This window comes from Procambarus clarkii, chromosome 25 (genome assembly GCF_040958095.1).
Source record: "Procambarus clarkii isolate CNS0578487 chromosome 25, FALCON_Pclarkii_2.0, whole genome shotgun sequence".
Taxonomy (NCBI): domain Eukaryota; kingdom Metazoa; phylum Arthropoda; class Malacostraca; order Decapoda; family Cambaridae; genus Procambarus; species Procambarus clarkii.
This window is the reverse complement of record NC_091174.1, coordinates 12,519,847-12,546,109: the sequence shown is the minus strand read 5'-3', so window position 1 is coordinate 12,546,109 and position 26,263 is coordinate 12,519,847. Positions and strand designations below refer to the sequence as shown.

Genomic DNA, 26,263 nt, shown 5'->3' with positions numbered 1-26,263 from the left:
TGGATGGTTGAGAGAGTAATGATGAAAGAGTGACCTTGGTAGCGGCTTCGCTGAAGTACGCTTCTTGCCTTTAGGTGTTTTGGTCCTTGGTTTTAGATTTCCTTTATCGTTTCAGAGGGGCTACTATTACAAGCCAGTCGTTTTAGTTGTACAGACCATAAGATGCTGATAAGTTTTGTCTTTTTATGTGATAAAACCCTAATGTATGATATGTTATCATAAAGCCTACTTGCTCTCAACACTCGCATTACCAAACCATTAATCAAATTATCGCTGTGAACATAGCCTAGAAACCTTCCCCCTTCTCTTGGGTTGCCATTTTTCTTTATGTACTTCCTGTTGTACTTGGAGAAATTTTCCTACATTTTACATAGCCTTGGTGTTTAATGGGTTGGTTGGTGCTCTGCTTGCGGTGGACGGGACCTCAGTTTGTAGCAGTTTTATCTCTTACATAGATTCTCATTTTACTCAAACTGGGTAGCACATTTTTGGGAATAATTTAAGAACTAATTCCTATATAATTGTGTTCGTATAAATATTTAATGGTTTGTGTGAAGGTATCATGGTCCTACTTGCAGAGACCTTAGCCTCTTACATTAGATGAGAGGGAATATGAGTCATGCCGCACCTGCGGCTAACGCTCGGGAAGTGCAAATTATACTCCCAGCATAGGTGAGGAACATGTTTACTAAATGGTGAAATTGCTGCGTATGATCTAATCTCGACCATAGCCAGGCTATTGATTGCAAACGTAAGTCTTTGAATGTGAAAGTCGTGTACCGTATAGTGAAGATCTTAACACAAATGTTTGAGTGAAGACCACGTATGTAGCCTAATGAGGCTCGAATTAATTGACAAATTTTGTTAAGGAATTCTAGGTATAATGGTGGATACGCTCATGATGTTTAGGTCAGCAAATTTGTATGACGACGACCTAAATTAGTAACAGTTTATTAAGTTATTACTTTTTGTGAGGATTTCCCAGAATTGTAAACTGTAATTACCTAGGTGTAGTTTCAGGATGAGAGCTACGCTCGTGGTGTCCCGTCTTCCCTGCACTGTCGTCGATGCTTTGAAACTACTGTACTGACGGTTTTGGCCTCCTCCTCACTCATCTCGTTCCCCTGTCTACCACTCGTTTGCGAAAGTGAATTTTCTTATTTCTTCGGCAGCTTTTAGTTATTTTAAATCTATGACCTCTTGTTCATGAAGTTCCAGGTCCCAGAAATTCTTCCCTATCAATTTTATCGATTCCCGTTACTACTTTGTACGTAGTGATCATATCACCTCTTTGCTTCTATCTTCTAGTTTTGACATTTAACGCCTCTAACTACTACTTATTCTTGTCCTTCAGTTCCGGAAGCCAATTTATTGCATGTCTTTACCCCTTTTCTAGTTGATATGCTAAAAAGATATGAGCATCATATATCCGCTGCACATTCCAGCTCTGGTCTAACAAAAGTCGTGAATAATTTCTTTAGTATTTCACCATCCATGTATTTAAAGGCAATTCTAATATTAGAAAGTGTAGCATAGGATTCTCGCACGATATGCATTGTGGTTCTCAGGTGATAGTTTTCACTCTAGAACCACCCCCTAGATCTTTCTTTATCGGAATTCTTTAAAGATTTCTCGCATAATTTATAGGTTGTGTGGGGTCTATGTTCTCTTACTCCACATTCCATAACATGACATTTATTCACATTAAATGTCATTTGCCAAGTGGTGCTCCATACACTTTTGTTCAGGTCTTCTTGAAGGGCATGGTAATCATCCAAGTTTATCTTCATTAGTAATTTTTGTATTTTAGCATCATCAGCAAACATATTTACATAATCTGTATTACATCTGGTAGATCGTTTATGTAGACAATGAATATTACCGGTGCAAGAACTGAACCCTGTGGTACTCCACTCATGACACTTCTCCAGTCTGATACATTGCCTCTTATTACTGCCCTCATTTTTCTGTCAAAAATTTGCATCCGTGTTAAGTCTACTTGTCACTCCCATATGTTCTAGTTTCCGGAACAACCTCTTATGTGGAACTCTGTCAAAAGTCTCTCTTAGGTACAGATAGGTCCTAATTCCCCAAATCAGAAATCTTTCATATAAAGAAAGTTTAACAAAGTTTAAATTGCATTCACTGGAAAGGCGAAGAGTTAGGGGTGACATGATAGAGGTTTACAAGTGGATGAATAGACATAACAAAGGGGATATTAATGGAGTATTAAAAGTATCAACACAAGACAACGCGAAACAATGGGTATAAATTGGACAAGTTTAGACTTGGGAAAGACTTGGGTAAATACTGGTTTGGTAACAGGGTTGTTGATTAGTGGAACCAATTACCACGAAACGTAGTGGAGGTGGGGTCCCCTCGATTGTTTCAAGCGTGGGTTGGACATGTATATGAGTGGGATTGGGTGGTTATAAATAGGAGCTGCCTCGTATGGGCCAATATGCCTTCTGCAGTTACCGTTGTTCTGATGTCGGATGCAATCAGCCCAACCATATCTGTAATGGAAAAATTTATATTTGATCATAGGCTCGATCATCATAGTCCTCGTGGCGAAGTGGTAACACACTCGCCTGGAGTTAAGCGAGTGCTTTGGCCTGGGTTCGTATCCTGGCCGGGGAAGATTTACTTGGGGTCAATCGTTAATTGTAGCCTCTGTTCTCCCAGCAGTGAATGGGTTCCTGGTTGTCAAACGATTAAGCGGGTCGTATTCCTTGAAAAATTAGGATTAAGGACTTTCCCGAAACGCGGTGCGTGCTAGTGGCTGTATATTATATATATATATATTATATAATAGAAAAAAGTACAGGGCGTATTAGATTTACGCAATTAAGGGGGTCAGGTGAAGACAAGAAGATCAATACAAATGGGTCAAGAATAAGGCAAAAAAGGGGGGGGGGGGAGTAAGGCGTTAATGAAAAAAGCGAAAATAGGGGATGAACATAAGAACAAAGGTAACTGCAGAAGGCCTATTAGCCCATATGAGGCAGCTGCTATTTATAACCACCCAATCCCACTCATATACATGTCCAACCCACGTTTGAAACAATCGAGGGACCCCACCTCTACCACTTTACGCGATAATTGGTTCCACAAATCAACAACCCTGTTACCGAACCAGTATTTACCCAAGTCGTTCCTAAATTTAAACGTATCCAATTTACACCCATTGTTTCGCGTTCTGTCTTGTGTTGATACTTTTAATACCTTATTAATATCCCCTTTGTTACGTCCATTCGTCCACTTGTAAACCTCTATCATGTCACTCCTAACTCTTCGCCTTTCCAGTGAATGCAATTTAAGCTTGGTTACTCTTTTCATATGACAGATTTTTAATTTGGGGAATTAACTTTTGTCATCCTATGCGCAAGTGAATTTATATCCATTCTATAGTACGACGACCAAAACTGAACTGCATAACCTAAATGGGGCCTAACCAGAGCAAGATACAGCTGAAGAACAACACCAGGTGTCTTGTTATTAACGCTTCGAATTATTATATTAATTATTATAACTATAATAATTATGGTAGAGTAATGTAAAAGAGTTGAAACCGAAGTTCTACTGAACTTATTGGATTCCGTAGCCTCTCCGAGACACAGACCAGGGTTTTCCACAACTCCCCCATGCACTCGAGCTATGTCAATAGGCCGTTTTACCATGTCGTAGCTCAGTCGATTAAGGCAGCGTCTGGGATGCTCCCGGACGCAGGTTCGAATCCTCGTCACGGCCTTTGTGAATTTGTTCATTTAATGCATCACGTTATTGTGATTTGTGTGTCATTAACAAGCTGTCTGGCCAAAACTGCAGAAAGAATGGCTCTTAATCCAATTGAATGGAAAGCCAATCTACTGCACCAAAATATGTTGGCTTACAGAAAAAGTGTTGGAACCACAGATTGTCTTACCTCCCTTCTGGATCAAATCAATGACAAACCTGGTATCCTTATTTTTCTAGACCTAGAAAAAGCCTTCGAGTTAGCCAGTGCTCCAGCTACACTGTGCTGCCTTGTGGATAAGGAAATCAAAGGACACGCTCTTGCCTTTGCCAAAGGAAACCTGCTTAACCGAGAAGCTACAGTCAAATTCCAAGGAAAAAAATCGTCCTCAAAGAGACTGGAAAATGGAACTCCGCAGGGAGGAATACTAAGCACTTTCCTCTTCAACTGTCTCATGGAACAATTCATGAAGCTCAAGTTACCAAAAGCCAAACTTCTTAACTATGCAGATGACTTTGTGGTCATCACCAATGGCAAAGGCGCCAGGAACCATGCTCAAAATTGCCTAGATATCAGCAGGGAAGCGGAACGCATAGCAGTGAAAATAAACAGCAATAAAACCAAAGCAATGACCGTTAAAATGAGAACTCAAGACATCAGACTCGCAATACAAGGACATGAAATTGAGTGGGTTACCTCTTTTCAATACCTAGGAGTCATAATAGGCAGCCAGTTGAAATTCACTCAAGAAATTGAATATCTTCGGCAACGTTGTAAAGCCAGAAACTCAGCTTTGCGCTCCCTGACAAGTCTTAGAGATGGTGCATCTCTTCCAGTACTCAAAATGTACTACGTTCAAGCAGTTAGGTCACTCATTGACTATGCTGCTCTTGCTCTTACATCCTTCAGTGATAACCAATGGGAAAAACTGGAAGTGTCTCAAAATGATGCCCTCAGAACAATGTTGGGAGCACCTATATGGACGCGTCGAGAGAATCTAAGAATGGAAACCAACTTACCAGCCTTGGAAAACAGGATCAAACAAAGGATTGCCACCATAACAGCAAAACTTGTTGGAACCACCGCCAGACTGTCAAAGATAGCTTACACAGATCGCTTCAGAGAAACCTTCAATATAGAATAAGTGCATGGACGGATAATCTAGTAAGGATTCTAGAGAAAGTGGACTTAAAATGGACCATTAAAAACAAAAGAGAAGACATAAAAACACTTTCGGCAGCCTCCTCCACGGAAAGAATCGAGTCTAAAGATTATCATTGAAGGATTACCAGTTAAAAAAGCAGCATGTGAGTCACAGAGGCTCAAAACAGTCATAGAACAACAAATGGAAACCATCTCAAGACCGACGATTCACATCTTCTCAGATGGATCACTTGATCAAGAAAGAGGTTCTGCTGGGACAGCAGTTTACACTAACAACCATGAAGCTCACTGGAACATGAATAGTGGGTGCTCAACATTGCAGACAGAATTATATGCCCTGAAGGAGGCCATAAACTATACAATTGAGAATAATTTACTTGATGTCATCATTCATACCGACTCTAAATCTTTGCTCCAAGCATTGTTATCCAGTCAACACAGAGATAATTTACAACTCCTCACAGAAATCCAACATATAGGAAAAGAAGCCCATAATTTAGGGCTGTCAATCACCCTAAGTTGGATACCAAGTCACATTGGCATAGATGGTAATGAAAAGGCAGACTCACTAGCAAAAACTGCCACTGATCTACCTATTGTACTGGTTCAAATACCTCCAAGTTTTTCACAGATTAAGGAGCAAATCAAGAAGAAAATACTCCTAACTGTCAAAAGTCGCCACAGAGCCAAAGTAGCGGAAGGAAGATCCACTGCGATATGGTACGAACAAGCAATTGGGTACTACTCTTTCAAGCCTGACAAAAAGATATCCAGAGACATTGCAGTAGCCATACACAGACTCAGACTTGGTTAAAAGTGCTGCTGGGAGGAAATAAACCCAATGTCAAATCTGTGGGACAGAAGCAGAGGCACCACTATTGCACTACTTACCGGAATGTGAAGCTACTGAAGCCCTGCGCATCAAACTCAACATTAATCCAACGGCAGCAGCTGCATTAGATGCACATTCCACAGCTACTACAATGATTAGAAAAGCCGTTAAAGAATGGGACTCACTAGTGAACATTCTGCACCTACTTCCGCCACCAAAATAATGTTATTAAAACAAGACTGAAACAGAAGCGAAAAAGAAACGGGGAAAAAGGAGGAAACCCCCACCTCCATTTAATACTTTGACCCAAATATCAGAGTAACAAGGTTATTGGGAATAACCGAACTAAATTACAGGCTCACTATACCCGTGCTACATGGACATTTCGTTCTGAGTAGCTAAATCTAAAACAATAATAATCATCTGTGGTTGTGCTGAACTGAAGGTAAGTTGTGACAATTATTTTTCGGTATCCATTCATAAGTTTGAATTGTTGCTAAAGAGGTGAGTGAACCCAGTACTTACTATCAATATTGTGAGGTAAGAGACACCTCAAGGGTTATGTTAGGTAAAACATACTTCGGTGTTTTATGAATGGCAAGAAAGGCCTCATTTATGATGCCAGTGTTTATTGGAACTTAGTTCTCATTCTGATCTATTTTGTGAGGCGTCTTTTATTATAATTTCTGTACATTTTAAAATTAAATGAAAGGATTCAAATTAGATTTACAGGAATAATTGTCTTTATACTTTCATCGAGATAAACGCTGAAATAAATGGAGGAATATTATAAGAGAAACATTTCATGAACCTAGCCCTAAGTTATTTTGCTGGTGAATCACGACATCTGCCTTGTGTAGGATATTATAGAATAAGACATACAGTAATTGATTTCAGTTATAAATGACTTTAACAAAGTTATATTCTACTTTTTAGGGCAGTCCCTTGGTCATTAATTTGAGCGCATATTCTCTGGATCTCTCTTGGTCTTTGGCAACTGTTCAGTGATTCTCGAAAGGATTTAATATAAAAAATAATATCCAACCAAGTTGCAGACGTTAATTAATAATTAGTAAATGTTCTAATAATTAGTATAAGTAATTATCAATAGTAAGTTTCTAAGTCTGTTAGTGTCATGTCCATGCCACTCTCCTTAGGGTCAGGATATAATTAAAGTAATACTGGTAATAATATTGAAGCGCGCACAGGATAATTATTAATGGTTACAATTAATCAGCGATGTTACAAATGGTGACAGTCCAACGTTACAATAGGCCTACATATGTTGCTATTTACGGTAGGCATTTTGTAGAGTTATCAACTATAACGTTTTGGCATAATCTATGTAACTCACTAGCCTAAGGTGGAATAATAATCAAAGATGGTCAACCATTTTGTGTGTAAGGTTGCCAACAGGTACGTAGCCAATCTACAAGCAGTGTTTTGCCGTAATTCCTCATCTACCTCTCAACTAGAATGATACAAATTAGTAACAATTACATTACAAAATAATTAATAACAGTACAAGTGCATGTTGCTAGATTCGTATGAGTCATGAGTAATATAAATTAGTTCATAATTTATGACCGGTTTAGTACATAAGATGGAGTGAGAACTCGTGTGGTGCCTTGCCGTGGTAGCACGCAATTAAGGATTGGTCACCGATTCTTAACTCGGCAGGAAACAGGGACCTTGTTGTAAGCAGATTGGCAGATCGTATTTCAGGTAAAAACGAGTTGGGTAAGGCTCGAGACGAGCCGAGAAGGGGAGAGCTACTGCTAACAGGAGTCAGTCGTCGTCATTTCCTGTGCCCGCCTGTGTAAGAAAATATGAAAAGATTCGGCATTATCGGTTGAAATTTACCGGAACATCGGTACACCTCAAAAATTTAATTAGCACGAGAGTAAAGTTTTTTGTTTTATTGCGTCGTATCTTTATTATGGCCATAGCTTGTATGAGCTTTGTTTGAGGATGGGTTGTTCTTTATACGTGCATCTTGATTGTCTTATCAACCTATTAGGTGGCTTAAAAGATCACTTAAGATCACTAAAGGTCACCGCAAGCCCGGTCCCTGCCCAGGTCTCTTGATCGAGAAATGGTACCTGATCAACCACTGGCTGGTTGATCAGGTACCATTTGTAGCTGTTAATTAAATTTTCTCTTTAGCAGGGATTTGTTAATAATACTCTTTATAATTAGAGGGAAGGTTTTGAAGACGCCATAGAACCTAAATGATTACAAAATTATCTAAAAGTAATTGCACTCCCCAACTTTTCAAATGTTGTTTAGAACTTTCTAGCAAGTAGTCTGATCTCTTAAGGAATGAGTCAAGTGTGTAGATTTGGAAGCAGTCCATAAAATGTTTTCTAGATGTAGTTTATATAATTTATCGTCCAAAAGTGTAGGTACTTATAGCTACTATTGATGGAATGCAATGAGTATGGACTGTTGATTCCCCCAAAGTTCACATCTTCTACTTCAGATTTTGTAGATTCCAACAAACAAAAAGGCAACAATCAAACCTAACTTTCTAACCTTAGAATTTTACATATTTAATAAATTAATTGTTTGTTTTTATAACCTTTATTATTTCTTTAGTACAAAATGTGAATATTTTCTGAGAACGGTAGTCCATCCTTTTTTTTTCTCACGTTTTATCCGTAGTAACTATAGGTATATAATTTTTTGCAGAATGGGTTGAGAGTATGATGCAATTTTCGCTTGCACTTCAAATAGTACAATTTGAGGGATTTTAAGCGGTTGCAGTAATCTTGAGTATTTTATTGAATGTATTCGAACAGTAAAAGTATTTTGTTACCGTCTCTTGGTCAGCAACTTCTCCAGCTTTGAATGGGATAGTTAAAGTGCAACAATATTCCACCTTTGATAGTACTGGTGTCTTTAAACTTTCCCCTGGGGCATGTGCACGCTGGAAATGCCTCTGAAGATACATACACTATACAGCACTAGGGGTACTCGTACTTCAGTTTGAGAAGCCTTGCTTTAGTGTGTCCATGAGCTACTGGCTGCGGGCGCCCTGTTATGAACTCTGTTAAGTATCAACTACCATTATCCACTCGCTTCTCAACCTCCCTCTCACAAGTTGAAATAAAACAATATTAGTCCATGATCAGTGCCATAAAATGTGTGTGATCAAATGTTCTTTTATTAAAAGCTTTACAAATTATGTACTAGGAACTATTTCAGCATTACTGGTACACTAGCTACCACATTTTCATTAATAAATATACCCTTTCCAGCCACAGTATTTAGGGTGATCTCAACATACAATGGTGCGTGCTCACTCTACTTACGGTAATATGAAATAAACATTCATATACGCACTCTGATTTATTGTCTCAATTTCCACCCGCTTCCCACCATCACAGTGACTGGACAAATGTGTTCAATAATTACCCATCATTCACAGGAAAACTGTTCTGAGCGATCAAATTCCAACCCGGTGCATATAAAAGGTGAAATCTGCAGGAAATGTCTCATTGCTGGAAATTAAATAAAGGTTCAACATAAAGATAATGTACAAATTTAAATGCTGTTTCGCAAGTATTTCGGCAAAGGAAAATAAGCCTTTGTTAACTGATTATAGTAATAGGGCAAACAATAAGGAATGCATGCAGAACTGAAGTAACAGAGACTGGTATCCATAATATATGAAGAAACATCCTAAACATTATTTTTGTCTTGCAAAACATAATTTATTTGTACTTGTAGCCTTATGGTCATTGTAAAAGTATTGTAGATCTTAATAGCTCTTTTCTTGAACTCTTCCAACTAAACAAAATACAGCAATGTCTTGGGCATCTACATTAATCCTACAGACATCAAAAACGAAATTACCTATGTCATTAACCACAGGATTTGACTTCTGGAACTCTAGGATTTATAAAGTAATACAAAATATCACCTTGAAAGAGTACTAAAAAAAGGATCACAAAACAGGTCACAGCGTCTACATTACTCTGAATAACATGGGTTTAGAGCAGGACACACTTGCCTCTCTCAATAGATAACCAATATGACATGGCTCTAGATGCCACGGAAGACACGCAAAACATAGGAATTGAAATTGAAATGAGTTTATTGAGGTAAAATACACACAAAGGGATGAGGTAGCTCAAGCTATTCTCACCCCGTTTAGTACATCGTGTTAATACATATATAGACACACACACACACACACACAACATAGAGGGAAAGCGTTTGACAAATATGACCGTGGTGTCATTACACACAAGTAATTACCGGCAAAGTAGGAAAGCTAATTTTAAATTTCCTAACGAACAGAACCGAAAGTAATAGTCAATTAAGTACAGGTAAAACCAAGACTTGATACGGTAAGAAGCTGTTACCAGGGTACTGTGCGTGCCCCAGTACTTTTCCGCATACTTGTATCGGGCATAAACATGGACATAAACTAGAACACCATATCATCCTTTGCTGATGACACTAGGATTTTTATAAGGGTAGACAATATGAAGGACACAGTAAACCTCCAAACTGATGAAAGTCTGGTCTTCCAATGGGCCACAGAAAACCTGACGCTCAATGAAGATGAGTTCCAGCTGCTACTGTACGGTAAAAACTAAAGTATCAAAACAGAATCCCACATATAAAACCTAGTCAAATCACAATTTAGGATGACAAAGCAACATGAAAGATTTTAGAGTAATCATGTCGGAAGACCTGGTCTTAAAGAAGATAATAAATTAACTGTAACAAATACAACAAAACTGACAGGCTGGATAATAAGAACCTTTCAAATAAGAGATGTTAAACCAATGAAGATGATTTTTAAGACACTTGTACTCTCTAGGGTGGAATATTGTTATACACTAACAGCCCTTTTCAGAGCTGAAGAATTTGCTGAGCTGGAGAACGTGCAAAGATCTCTTACTGGCCGAATCCATTCAATAAACCATCTAAATTAACAATTACTCAGACTGTTTTCTAAAGCGCAGGTGAGAGATAATAAGTTACACTAGGAACATAGTCGAGACTGGTTCTAAATCTGCACACGGAAATATCCCCTTAAGAGACTGGGAGACAGGGCAAGTAACACAAAATAATCATATTGAAAAGCAGAGGTGTAACAGGCTTACACCTCTGTTGGTGTAACAGGCTGAGGCAATTATGTTAGCCTTTTAAGGACCAAGACTATATACTGTCAACTGTCTATATACTTGAGAGGCATAGCTAGCCGACCCCTCACAGTATCTAAAAGAACTTAACATCACCAAAGGATGCATGATCAACCGGGCTGTAATTCTTACGCCAGACTGATTCCAGCGGCGTCTTAGTCTGGTTGACCAGACCACCAACTAGGAGGCCTGGTCAGAGACCAGACCGCGAGGACATTGGATCCCGGAACCAATAGGTAGGGTAATTAGGCATTAGCATTCAGTTTAATATGAAGAAACGACTGGATACAGGTAAAATCACGTAGGGAGTAACGATGCCAAAGAACCAGTGATCATATTAACATGGAACATCATGGAAAGTCCTTGAGAAGGTGCTAATGAGTCATATTACAATCCATTCTCGGACCAAGTCCTTTCTATCCAGTGGTCGACCAAAAAGACGCCTTCATCAATTTTAACATTGTTCATTCAAGTCAGAACTTTTCTCAAATATAAATTAATACTGTAAAGTTATATATTAGCATGTTCATATGTAGGCACTGATTAGGTTGGGTGTTTGGGTTCTGTATTTAAGTTTCATGGAAAAATGAGCAAATGGGGCAAATTCTGATTGCTTTGGTACAGAAGAACATAAAAATTAGAGAATTGAATATATGACGCAGTCAGATTTTTTTACGTAAAGGAATTGGAAAATTGATTGGAATTTCTACTTTTGTAACTGAACTTTCGGGATTAGTAATTAGTTAAATTTGTTTTTTCCTTAAACAGAATATGGGGAGTTCCTACACAAGAAGGGCGAGAAGTTCACCAGCTTCGATGAGATCCGGAAGGAAATTGAGGCCGATACAGATCGCATCACGGGTCAAAACAAAGGCATTTCCCCCTTGCCTATCAACCTGAGAGTCTACTCTCCCAATGGTAAGTGTAGCAACTTACCATTAAATTAAGTAAGGCAGTAGCATCTATGTGCTACTGCCCTCTGCTTCTAACATTCATAGTTTATTCGGAAAGACACAACCTTAAACCTCTCGCAACACACGCCCTATCGCCTCTCCCCATCACAACGTTGCACCCCCAGCACACCTCGCGCACCACCCACCCCCCCAGCACACCTCTCGCGCCACCCCCCCCAGCACACCTCGCGCGCCACCCCCCCCCCCAGCACACCTCGCGCGCCACCCCCCCAGCACACCTCGCGCGCCACCCACCCCCCAGCACACCTCGCGCGCCACCCCCCCCCCAGCACACCTCGCGCGCCACCCACCCCCCAGCACACCTCGCCCCCCACCCACCCCCCAGCACACCTCGCCCCCCACCCACCCCCCAGCACACCTCGCGCGCCCCCCACCCACCCCCCAGCACACCTCGCGCGCCCCCCACCCACCCCCCAGCACACCTCGCGCGCCCCCCACCCACCCCCCAGCACACCTCGCGCGCCCCCCACCCACCCCCCAGCACACCTCGCGCGCCCCCCACCCACCCCCCAGCACACCTCGCGCGCCCCCCACCCACCCCCCAGCACACCTCGCGCGCCCCCCACCCACCCCCCAGCACACCTCGCGCGCCCCCCACCCACCCCCCAGCACACCTCGCGCGCCCCCCCACCCACCCCCCAGCACACCTCGCGCGCCCCCCCACCCACCCCCCAGCACACCTCGCGCGCCCCCCCACCCACCCCCCAGCACACCTCGCGCGCCCCCCCACCCACCCCCCAGCACACCTCGCGCGCCCCCCCACCCACCCCCCCAGCACACCTCGCGCGCCCCCCCACCCACCCCCCCAGCACACCTCGCGCGCCCCCCACCCACCCCCCAGCACACCTCGCGCGCCCCCCACCCACCCCCCAGCACACCTCGCGCGCCCCCCCCCACCCACCCCCCAGCACACCTCGCGCGCCCCCCACCCACCCCCCAGCACACCTCGCGCGCCCCCCCACCCACCCCCCAGCACACCTCGCGCGCCCCCCCACCCACCCCCCAGCACACCTCGCGCGCCCCCCCACCCACCCCCCAGCACACCTCGCGCGCCCCCCACCCACCCCCCAGCACACCTCGCGCGCCACCCACCCACCCCCCAGCACACCTCGCGCGCCACCCACCCACTCCCCAGCACACCTCGCGCGCCACCCACCCACTCCCCAGCACACCTCGCGCGCCACCCACCCACTCCCCAGCACACCTCGCGCGCCACCCACCCACTCCCCAGCACACCTCGCGCGCCACCAACCCACCCACCCCCAGCACACCTCGCGCGCCACCAACCCACCCACCCCCCAGCACACCTCGCGCGCCACCAACCCACCCACCCCCCAGCAGACCTCGCGCGCCACCAACCCACCCACCCCCCAGCAGACCTCGCGCGCCACCAACCCACCCACCCCCCAGCAGACCTCGCGCGCCACCAACCCACCCACCCCCCAGCAGACCTCGCGCGCCACCAACCCACCCACCCCCCAGCAGACCTCGCGCGCCACCAACCCACCCACCCCCCAGCAGACCTCGCGCGCCACCAACCCACCCACCCCCCAGCAGACCTCGCGCGCCACCAACCCACCCACCCCCCAGCAGACCTCGCGCGCAACCAACCCACCCACCCCCCAGCAGACCTCGCGCGCAACCAACCCACCCACCCCCCAGCACACCTCGCGCGCAACCAACCCACCCACCCCCCAGCACACCTCGCGCGCAACCAACCCACCCACCCCCCAGCACACCTCGCGCGCAACCAACCCACCCACCCCCCAGCACACCTCGCGCGCCACCCCTCCCCCAGCACACCCACCCTCCAGCACACCCACCCCCCCAACACACCTCGCGCGCCACTCCCACCCCCCCAACACACCTCGCGCGCCACTCCCACCCCCCCAACACACCTCGCGCGCCACTCCCACCCCCCCAACACACCTCGCGCGCCACTCCCACCCCCCCAACACACCTCGCGCGCCACTCCCACCCCCCCAACACACCTCGCGCGCCACTCCCACCCCCCCAACACACCTCGCGCGCCACTCCCACCCCCCCCCAACACACCTCGCGCGCCACTCCCACCCCCCCAACACACCTCGCGCGCCACTCCCACCCCCCCCCCAGCACACCTCGCGCGCCACCCCCCCCAGCACACCTCGCGCGCCACCCCCCCCCCCAGCACACCTCGCGCGCCACCCCCCCCAGCACACCTCGCGCGCCACCCCCCCCAGCACACCTCGCGCGCCACCCCCCCCCCCAGCACACCTCGCGCGCCACCCCCCCCAGCACACCTCGCGCGCCACCCCCCCCCCAGCACACCTCGCGCGCCACCCCCCCCCAGCACACCTCGCGCGCCACCCCCCCCCAGCACACCTCGCGCGCCACCCCCCCCCCCCCCAGCACACCTCGCGCGCCACCCCCCCGCCCCAGCACACCTCGCGCGCCACCCCCCCCAGCACACCTCGGGCGCCACCCCGCCCCCCCAGCACACCTCGCGCGCCACCCCCCCCCCCCCCAGCACACCTCGCGCGCCATCCACCTCTCCTCAGCACACCCCGCGCACCCCCCCCCCCCCTCCAGGGGCACATCTCGCGCGCCCCTTACCCAGTACCTCGCGCGACCCTATCCCCTCCACTAACGCATGCACAATCTGGTTTGAGTAATGACCACTAGATTTTAACCCTGACAAATGCAAGGTTATGCAAATGGGAATTGGAGCCAGAAAGCTTCAAATGCAGTACAGGATGAAGGGAAGACAACTTTCAAATTCCGAAAAAGTAGGTTAAGAGTGGACATTCGATACGGTTTATCGTATCATATTTACATTTAAAACTGAGGTAACGAGTCAATATTGAATAATGATGGTCGGAAGGGGGAGCTTATTAAGAGCAGATGCCGATTCTGCAAGTACAAGGTAAGTACATGTACTGCTTACCACTTCCCTCCCTCCCTCCCTCTCGCTATCGTGTTTACTCTCACGTGCTGACATGAGATGTGCTTTAATGTATTGATGTTTAAATGTTACTACTCTTTGTATTTTATTACGATGTTGTGTAACATAAGTAAATATTAAACGTTTACCTTCCTTTCCACCTTCACGATTTTGTTAATGGTTTTATTTTCATTTATTCGTGAGCTTTGTTATTTTCATGTTTTGTCTTGCAGTGGTGATACCTGGCACGAAGGCCAATCCCAGTGGGGCAAATATTTGTTGTTTAGTATTATGATCATGAATGTTTTGTGCTCGCTTCCATGCGCGCTCATCCACATACACCATTGATAGAAGGCCGTAATGTATCGTATTTTGTGAATGATGAAATTGGGATTAAAATCACATGTAAAAGGTTAATCAAGTTTTAACGCTATCACACACTAATAATAATAATAAATTTAAATTAAGTTATATGCTTACCATTTAAAGTGTCGAATAATGGGAGATTCGGTAGATATAGTTGATCAACGATGTTATTAGGTTGAATACTAGGGTGTAATAAAACCTCGGTCATTTATTGTTCTCATCAACTTGGTTACCCATCTAATTTACTCGAACTTAAGAATTCTCAGTTCCTACTGAAAACGTAGACGCAGTACAAATTATTCGATGACTCAAACCCGCATACAACAGTTCTTCACCATCGGAAAGATCAGTTATTGCTAAACCGTTTAGATAGCCTATATGCAAGATTTATGATAGCAAGCAGCAACCTAGATAATTAGGTTGTCACTAGAGGTGTGTTGTTTCAAGTCTGGCTGTAAGCAGAAAGGCAATGTATTTGTGGTGTGTTGGTGTGAGGTGATGCGGGCTTGGTGTGTGATTTTCTGATTGAGTGGTTTAAGATTGTGTGGCGTGGTTATGTGGTGGGGATGAAGTAGTGAGGTTGTAGTCAGTGCATGTCTTTTGTTCGCGTAAGCTTGTGCTTTTGCCAGTAATTGCAGCGCCTGTGTCGCGGGGTAGGGGGTGCATTAGTGAGGTTAGGTGTTGTGTGGGAAGGGGGGGGGGGGTGCACCAGCGAGATTGTGGTGTATGTAGGCGTAGCACGTGTGAAGGGGGAGGGGTGCATTAGCGAAGTTAGGTGTTTTGTGTGTAAGCGTAGCGGGTGTGAAAGGGAGGGGGGGTGCTCTAGCAAGGTTAGGTGTTGTGTGTGTAGGCGTAGCGCGTGTGAAGGGGGGGGGGAGTGCTCTAGCAAGGTTACCCCCCCCTTCACCATGTGGGTGTAGGCGTAGCGCGTGTGAAGGGGGGGGGGTGCACTAGCAAGGTTACCCCCCCCCCCCTTCACCATGTGAGTGTAGGCGTAGCGCGTGTGAAGGGGGGGGGGTGCACTAGCAAGGTTACCCCCCCTTCACCATGTGGGTGTAGGCGTAGCGCGTGTGAAGGGGGGGGGTGCACTAGCAAGGTTACCCCCCCTTCACCATGTGGGTGTAGGCGTAGCGCGTGTGAAGGGGGGGGGGGGGTGCACTAGCAAGGTTACCCCCCTTCACCATGTGGGTGTAGGCGTAGCGCGTGTGAAGGGGGGGGGGGTGCACTAGCAAGGTTACCCCCCCTTCACCATGTGGGTGTAGGCGTAGCGCGTGTGAAGGGGGGTGTAGGAGCACATCACGAGACCATGTGGAGGCTTGCAAGCTTCACCAGCGTCCTCCACCACACCTGGCTGACTCACCTCAAGTCGGTTTCGATTTGGTGACGTTATCATATGACCACACATTACCACCCTTTGCAAGTGCTTATGCTTTATACTCACCATTCAGTAAAGTTACGGCGGGTAATAATTCTTAGTGTGATCCACTGGTTCTTATTACATGTGTACGTTAGTTTGATCATAACTGAAGTACTGGGAAAATTTGTTTTATTTTGTGGCAGCTAGTGCTTCCAGGAAGACTATCCAATTGCCTCTCATTCCCTCGTCAGCATGTTCTTTTATTTTTGTTTATTATAATTCCTACCCACTGGAAATATTTATTTATTTATTTATTTTATAAATGATTACTGAGCGTACTAGCAGTGCTAGTTTTGTCTTTGGATCAGAATGTGATAGTTTTACTTTATGCATAAGAATGACGTTACAAGCTTGGTCAATTCAAGTTTTAAAATGCTAAGTTCTTTGTGTGATATAGGTTAAGAATATTAATTACAAATTATTAACCAAGTTAGCTTGGCATTGACACAGCCTTCCTTCTCTTTCATATACTTTCACTGTTTTCGCTATACAAAATACTCGTAGCACTCAGCCATTATTTTAAAATTTTAATAGAAGATTATGCTATGTTAATAGTCCATCGAGCAAATAGTGTACGTAATTTAAAGGAAAAAATCATTGTCAGCGTAATCAAATGTGCCATTTAGATTTTGGGTAAAAATTGACTCATTCCCACTCCCCCCCCCCATGCGGAAACGCAAGTTGGTTGTCATATTCCAACTATTTCCTGTATGTTTACTCTGATTAGACCAAGAGTGGAATAATATTTCTTCCCCCTTCGTTGTCTCTGTATATGTCAATCTTTTTCTTTCTTGTTCTCCTGGAAATTCCTGTCACTTAGCCTTATTAGGCTATGCGTGTGCACGATAAATGTCAGTAATTATTATTTATGGGACGCGTGCTTAAGAATACTAAGTCTAGATAAAACTTTAATGTATCAACGGAGTGCTGTTGAGCTAGATGGCGAGTGAAGGCCGGATACCACGTGACGATAGCGAAGATTACATTGACGTCTTAAAATATCTTACATAGTGTTTTGTACTTCATCATGGATTACATGTAATGAAAATTACCTATTTGTAGTTTACTGAAGGTGCTTCAAGCTCGTGGCGTGTTATCTCCCTCTGCACATTAATCGTTTTAGCTGGATTTTTTGTGAAATTATAGACACCACCTCTTGTACTAGCACATTCCTGATGTCCTCAACTTAATTTTGTATTACATTTTCCTCATTTCTTGAAATCACTATTTATCATTTATTTTTTATCCCTAGTGTAGTTACCTTTATGGGTTATATATTGAGCGGGTGAAGGTGAGGTGGTGGTAGAAGGTGCCCTTCCCAGAGGACCTCTGCCCGATAATCAATGGCAGCTTGGTCCGCCTGCGTGGGAGGTCTCACCGTCATTCTCTTCCCACGCCCCTTTCCCTTGCATGTTCCCTCTTTCCCAAAACCTTCCACGGCCTGCCCCACTTTCCCCCGTTCTTTCATTTCTCTCCTTCCCTGCCCCCTCTTCCCCCTACCCCTTGCCATACCTTCTCCCATATCCGGTCCGTCTTGAGTGCCCAAAGCATCCTAGTATTACGTAAGTAATGCAGAAATATGACATATTTACTCTTAAAGTTGGTGCTGAATGTTGAACATGAAAAAATATAATTTACTCTGAAATAATTTCATTTTATAACTGAATTCGGTCCATCTAATTACCTAAAGCCACAACATTGTCGCTTGGATCGTTGACATCCTATGGCGTCACCTGCTACTTAATTTCGCCTAATTTCGCTATAAAATTGTATTATTTCAAAGTAAAAATATGTTTTTTCATGTTCTACATTCACCACCAATATTATAGTTAGTAAATACCATATTTCATTACTTACGTAATGCTTTGGTTAACTAGATGGCACCCCCCATATTCGTTCACCATGCTCTGCTCACTTCACCTTCCCCTGCCCCCATTCACCTTCCTTAGCCCTAGCCCCCCCTCCTTCACCTTCCTCAGCCCTAGCCCCCCCCTCACCTTCCTCAGCCCTGGTCCCCCCCCTTCATCATCCTCAGCCCTAGCTCCCCTTCACCATCCTCAGCCCTAGGGCCCTCCTTCACCATCCTCAGCCCTAGGGCCCTCCTTCACCATCCTCAGCCCTAGGGCTCCCCTTCACCATCCTCAGCCCTAGGGCTCCCCTTCACCATCCTCAGCCCTAGGGCTCCCCTTCACCATCCTCAGCCCTAGGGCTCCCCTTCACCATCCTCAGCCCTAGGGCTCCCCTTCACCATCCTCAGCCCTAGGGCCCTCCTTCACCATCCTCAGCCCTAGGGCTCCCCTTCACCATCCTCAGCCCTAGGGCCCTCCTTCACCATCCTCAGCCCTAGGGCCCTCCTTCACCATCCTCAGCCCTTGGGCCCCCTTCACCATCCTCAGTCCTAGGGCTCCCCCTTCACCATCCTCAGTCCTAGGGCTCCCCCTTCACCATCCTCAGCCCTAGGGCTCCCCCTTCACCATTCTCAGCCCTAGGGCTCCCCCTTCACCATTCTCAGCCCTAGGGCTCCCCCTTCACCATTCTCAGCCCTAGGGCTCCCCCTTCACCATTCTCAGCCCTAGGGCTCCCCCTTCACCATTCTCAGCCCTAGGGCTCCCCCTTCACCATTCTCAGCCCTAGGGCTCCCCCTTCACCATTCTCAGCCCTAGGGCTCCCCCTTCACCATTCTCAGCCCTAGGGCTCCCCCTTCACCATTCTCAGCCCTAGGGCTCCCCCTTCACCATTCTCAGCCCTAGGGCTCCCCCTTCACCATTCTCAGCCCTAGGGCTCCCCCTTCACCATTCTCAGCCCTAGGGCTCCCCCTTCACCATTCTCAGCCCTAGGGCTCCCCCTTCACCATTCTCAGCCCTAGGGCTCCCCCTTCACCATTCTCAGCCCTAGGGCTCCCCCTTCACCATTCTCAGCCCTAGGGCTCCCCCTTCACCATTCTCAGCCCTAGGGCTCCCCCTTCACCATTCTCAGCCCTAGGGCCCCCTTCACCATTCTCAGCCCTAGGGCCCCCTTCACCATTCTCAGCCCTAGGGCCCCCTTCACCATTCTCAGCCCTAGGGCCCCCTTCACCATTCTCAGCCCTAGGGCCCCCTTCACCATCCTCAGCCCTAGGGCCCCCTTCACCATCCTCAGCCCTAGGGCCCCCCTTCACCAGTCTCAGCCCTAGGGCCCCCCCTTCACCTCCATTTGTTAGACCACTCCAATGGAATATGGAGTCCATCACTACCACCGCCTTCCATCACTACCACCGCCTTCCATCACTACCACCGCCTTCCATCACTACCACCGCCTTCCATCACTACCACCGCCTTCCATCACCTTCATCCTCCTCCACCACCACCCTCCACCACCACCCTCCACCACCACCCTCCACCACCACCCTCCACCACCACCCTCCACCTTCTCCACCACCCCATTATTCCTCTCCCTCCTCCAGTACCACTCCCCCTTATTCCTCCTCCTTCACCACCACCACCCCCCCTTATTCCTCCTCCTTCACCACCACCACCTTCCTCCTATACCTTCACCACCTTCCTCCTCTACCTTCACCACCATCACCACCTTCCTTCCTCCACTTTCTCCACTACCACCACCACCTTCCACTTTCACCACCACCACCCACCCACCTTCCACTTTCACCACCACCACCACCCACCTTCCTCCTCCACCTTCACCACCACCACCACCACCTTCCTCCTCCACCACCACCACCACCACCTTCCTCCTCCACCTTCACCACCACCACCTTCCTCCTCCACCTCCACCACCACCACCACCACCACCATCTTCCTCCACCACCTTCCTCCACCACCTTCCTCCATGACCACCACCACCTTCCTCCATGACCACCACCACCACCTTCCTCCTCCACCACCCACCTTCCTCCATGACCACCGCCACCACCTTCCTCCTCCACCACCACTTCCTTCCTCCTCCACCACCACTTCCTTCCTCCTCCACGACTAGGAAGTGTGTTTCCTCAGTGAGATTTTAGTAAGTTTTCCAAACTAAATTTTTAATACGCAAAGTGCAAGGGAGAATTTAAAATTAGTCACCAGGAAGACAGTGGAAGAAACATTGATGCAGTGACCAAGGAAGTCATTAGCCTCGAAGAACGAGGCCAGTATAGAGCTAAACAAACCACAAGCAGCAATTTACTATACCTCGGTAGATAATGGAAAGACCCCAATGGAACGGAAGACTGTCAGCATTGTTAGGGGACAGGCAGGCAAGTATACTTCCATGCTGCAGCATACAGTATTGTCACTTACATTTATTCCATGCAAAGTACTGTACTCAGGATAATCAAGGGGAAATTAATGACCAGAGGGTGGAAACTTTGCCTATAAACATCATCATGCCCTTAGAGAAAGCAAGAATGCAGTATTGGAGTTTTATAACATTAATGACAATAAAGCAGAAGAGGGAAAAAGAGTGGCAGATTGTGTAATCCTGAGTTGTCAGAAGGGAAGAGTTTGTTTTACACAAGTTACAGTACTTTTATACAAACTTAATAATCAAATGTGGGTTACTGGGAGGGTGCTAAGTTGTTTAAGTGCTCCAGATGGAAACCAGAAATGTATGTATTTTTGTAACAATATAATAAACAAGAATATAATGAACTTTATTTTAAGGGAAGGCATTCATAAATAATTCAACAGTATGAGATGATGTAATATCATACACAATTAAATATTTTCATGTGCTCAAGTTGAATTGTAATAACCTCTGTACGTACCTGTGTATTTCTGACACCAGTCACTAAATGCTCTGGATTACAATTACCATCCAGTTTGATATCAAACTATCACTGTTAGACACCTACTTCATTAATCACTATTATCATCTACACAGTGATGTATGAAACACTTTCACTTAACATGTCTGTACCTTACCAGAAAACACTAAGGCAGTAAATATACACTTGCATTTGGACATCCATGGAGGTCACTTAGCATTTCATTGTCATAAAATAGTTAATCAAATCGAACTGTAACATTTGTAGCAGGGTTATTCTTGAGTGTAAATGACTGATGCCACAGGGGGAACAAAGGAAAAATATTAATTGCAGTTTGCTACATATTGATATGATTGAGAGAATAATTTCAAAGGCAAGATGTCGAGTAGGAAGTCTTATTTTCAGTTCACAAAGTTACCTTCATCTTCCTGGGGCCTCCTTACCACATAATTACCTTCTTAATGTCATAACACATTCAAACTTAACCTACCTATTTTTATCTGATTCAAACATACACAGGCAAAAACGAATGAACACAAAAATTATGGTCATTGGACAGGAACAACTCTATAGGGCTACCTAGAATTATGACAGTGTTCACAGCTTAGTGATAGCTTGGATGCCCGAAGATGGCCCTATGGTGTTTAGGGGCACACATTAGCAAACACTAAATATTGTTCAGTATTGAAATGATACACAAGCAAATCAGTCCCCAAAGGAAGCTTAACATCTATCTTGGAAATAGTTGGGACCTGAAGAGCTAGTATATATATATTTCCTATATTTTGTTTTTCCAGAATTCATCAGCAACATTGAAAAAGTAACTCTAGTTAATGTTAAATGGGAACAGTATGTGTGCTCTTCAAATGTATTGTTTATTATCCTTGTTTTTGCTAGCATATATATACTGAGCAGATATCTCCTTTACTTTAAAATAGTATCTTAACAAATATCCCATGAAGTTGTATAATGTTTATTCTGAAAACTTCTTTGCTGAATTTGGTAATTACTGAAGAATATTAAATAATGGTAGAAATTGTGGTTACTTTTAGCAATTTGATTATCAAAAATTGTTCATTGTTTAAAAATTTACTGATTTTCTCATTTTCAGTGTTGAACTTGACACTTATCGACTTGCCTGGCTTAACGAAGGTACCCATCGGTGATCAGCCAGTAGACATTGAATCGCAGATTCGCAACATGATTATGACCTATATTACCAAGGACAGTTGTTTGATCTTGGCTGTGTCGCCTGCTAATTCAGATTTGGCCAACAGTGATGCACTTAAATTATCTAAGGATGCTGACCCTGATGGTAAGAATATATTGTTTTGCATACATTGTATGTTTGAAAATAGTAAACATGCACAATTTGAGATACCTGTTGCATTTGTAAACTGTAGTGGCATTTCGTGCTGTTATTTTATTAAAGATAATATGCCTAAGTTTTAGTTTTAATGTAATTTTATACAATTGAATTTTTTGTATCCCTAATAAATTTTTACAGGTTTATTTACTATTTTAGGATTGTAAATCTGATGGATTTTCTAGGTACCTTTTTTAAGTAATATTTAAGAAAGGTGTAAATTCATTGAGAATATGAAGTCGTATGTAAATGATAATTATCTAGACATTTAGTGACTTAGATCTATGATCTTTAGATCTATGCAATATCCTATTTCCAATTGCATTTAACATTGCTCACCTCTCCTTTTCTCACCACTCCTCCACACTACACAACAGACTTCAATGCCTGATTTCCAACAGTCCTTGGACTAAATACTCTCTCTCTGACTGTGTTACCAACCTTTCATCTTCCCCTCTTTCTAAGCACCAGCAAGAACTTCTCGGACTTGGCCTTTCTTTTGCCACTTCCCCTGGCTCGTGCTGTGGCATTGACCTCATTAGTTCCTTTGACAAGTTTGTCAATTCTAACTCTAGTACTCTTGCAGACCTGTCTGCCTTTAGAGGGGCCCTTATCCCTGTTCTTGACAGCTTGTTATCTAAAAATCACTACCTTCCTCGTCGCTTCCAGCTCGCCCTTGCCTCCCTGAAATTTAACAACTCTATTCTTATCCTTCCTTCCAAAAAAGGCAATTCGGTGGTTGTCCTTGACCTTGAGGATTACCTCTAGGAAGCAGATGTCTTGCTCTCTGACTCCCGCACATGTGCCCCTCTAACTTCTAACCCCTTTGGATCGCCTTAAAACTTCCTTTAACCGCAAACTAAGACAGCTCTGTAGTCTTTGTCCTCCTGACTTTCATCTCATTAAACGTTTCCATGTCAGCTGCCCTTCTCTTCCTTATTTCTATGGTCTACCCAAGACTCATAAACCTGGTGTTCCTCTTTGTCCTATCATTTCTTCACGGGGCTCTGTCGGCTATTCTCTTGCCTCCTGGCTTGTTAAAACTCTGATGCCTTACCTTAGCACTTTTTCTCCTGCCCACCTTCGTCACTCTCAGGACTTCATAGAAAGACTACGTCTGCAGCCCTGCAGAGGGAGCTGGTCGGCCGAGCGGACAGCACGCTGGACTTGTGATCCTGTAGTCCCGGGTTCGATCCCAGGCGCCGGCGAGAAACAATGGGCAGAGTTTCTTTCACCCTATGCCCCTGTTACCTAGCAGTAAATAGGTACCTGGGTGTTAGTCAGCTGTCATGGGCTGCTTCCTGGAGGTGGAGTCCTGGTCGAGGACTGGGCCGCGGGGACTCTAAAGCCCCAAAATCATCTCAAGATAACCTCCTGTAAGATGCTTAGTCTAGATGTCAACTCTGTTCACTAATGTTCCCCTCGATGACATTCTTTCTTTCCTTAGACAGAAGGCAACTGAGGGCCTTCTTCCCCTCACGCTTCCCACTGACGTTTTCCTCGAACTCATTAGACTCTGTGTTGACTCTTAACTCTTTCTCTTTCAACAGTAAATATTACACTCAAATCTTCGGTGTCGCTATGGGTTCTCCTCTCTTCCCTTTTCTTGCCAATTTCTACATGGAATACTTCAAAACGGTTCTTCTTCCTTCTATTAATACTCGTCCCTCTCTCTGGCTTCGTTATGTTGATGACATTTTTGCTTTGTGGCCTCATGACCTTAGTCTTTTCCAGCCTTTCCTCTCCTCTCTTAACAATCTGGCTTCTTCCATCCATTTCAAAGTTAAATGAGAATCTAATTCCCTCCTTCCTTTTCTTGACGTTCACAACTCTGTGATCGGGCTCTCTTTCTCTTTGTCTACCGCAAACCCATGCATAGTGGCATGTACATTCACTTTTTTTCCAACCATCCTCCTCCTGTTAAAAAAAAGTGTCTCTCTCTTCCTCCGTGCTTTACACATCAGCGACTCTCAGTTTCTTGATTCTGAAATTGCCTTTATCCACAAATCATTCTCTCGTCTTGGTTACCCTTTGCATTTTATCAACTGTGCCTATTTTCAAGCTAAATGAAATTTCTTTCATTCTAAAACTGCTTCCAACACTAGTACAGTAGCACTGTGCTCTGCTTTCCCTTCATATCTGAACTCAAAACTTTTATTAATACTTTTCATCCTCTTGACATAAAGCTCGCCTTTCGACAAACTAACACACTTCGTAGCAATCTAGTTCACACTGCTCCTCCTGCTTCTAATGCTGCTGGTGTCTACTCCATTTCCTGTTCGTGTTGTCCTCTCCATTTCCTGTTCGTGTTGTCCTCTCCAATACTTTGATGAAACTGGCCGTACGCTTAATGACAGACTTAAGGAACACAAAAGAAGTGTTAAGTCTGCAGACACAAACAATGCTCATTACTGTCATTTTTTTTTTTTTTGAGATATATACAAGTTGTTACATTCTTGTACAGCCACTAGTACGAGTAGTGTTTTGGGCAGGTCCCTGGAATACGATCCCCGCCGTGAAGAATCGTTTTTACAACCAAGTACACATTTTACTGTTGAGTTAAACAGAGGCTACAGTTAAGGATTTGCGCCCAGTAAATCCTCCCCGGCCAGGATACAAACCCATGACAAAGCACTCGCGGAAAGCCAGGCGAGTGTCTTACCACTACACCACGGAGACTGGTAAATTTTAAACTTGCACTGGTACAATGTGTTTCCACTCAATATATGGAGCCTCCAGTGAACATCAACCATCTTGAAAAGTGAGAGAATTTTAGGGAAAATGGGAATCCTTGATTTGAATACTATTTGTGTACACATTAAAGTCAAACCAAACTTTTGAAAGAAAAGACAGCGTAAAAGATTTAGGAGTAATCATATTGGAAGACCTTACTTTTAAAGTACACAACAGAGCAGCTGTCACAACTGCAAGATAAATGATTGGTTGGATAACAAGAACCTTTCAAACAAGGAATGCCACACCAATGATATTTTTGAAGATGCTAGTGCTCTCTAGAGTGGAATATTGTTGCAAACTAGCAGCCCTATTCAAAGCTGGAGAAATTGCTGATCTGGATAGCATACAAAGATCATTTATTGCTAGAATTCACTTGATAAAACATGTATGTTATTGGGACTGCTTAAAAAGTTTAGAGCTGCATTCCCTAGAGTGCAGGCAGGAGATGCATAATAATTTACATTTTGAAATTACTAGGAGGACTTGTTTCAAATCTGCACACAGAAATACCACCACATGAGACCAGAAAGCATGGCAGGCTGAGCAAAAGTCCCATTAAAAGCAGAGGTGCAGTAGGCATGCTGGGACAGAGAACTCAGTTAACATCAAAGGCTAAGATTTTTCAACACACACTGATCATACACTTACGGGGCATAATTGGCCGACCTCTCGCAGTGTTCAAAAGAACTTGACAATCTCTTTCAAAGGATACCTGATCAACTCCTATGTTAGGCTGCGAGCAGCTGCATCAGACTGGTTGATCAGTCCAGCAACCAGAAGACCTGGTCAGATACTGGGTTACGGAGATGTTGATCCTCAGAATCATTTTACAGGTAAACAAGGACA

At 45.0% G+C, this 26,263-nt stretch overlaps 1 protein-coding gene across 7 annotated transcripts in view; it reads left to right on the top strand.

Annotated features, from left to right (window-relative positions):
- The window catches only part of shi (dynamin-1 shibire), a 157,729-nt gene that overhangs the window by 12,946 nt on the left and 118,520 nt on the right, over nt 1–26,263 (top strand). For all 7 annotated transcript variants that reach the window (XM_069331312.1, XM_069331314.1, XM_045739707.2 and 4 more), the window contains exons 3-4: nt 11,660–11,809; nt 22,427–22,630. In XM_069331312.1, coding sequence (XP_069187413.1) covers nt 11,660–11,809; nt 22,427–22,630 — 354 coding nt within the window. The remainder of the gene's footprint in view (nt 1–11,659; nt 11,810–22,426; nt 22,631–26,263) is intronic.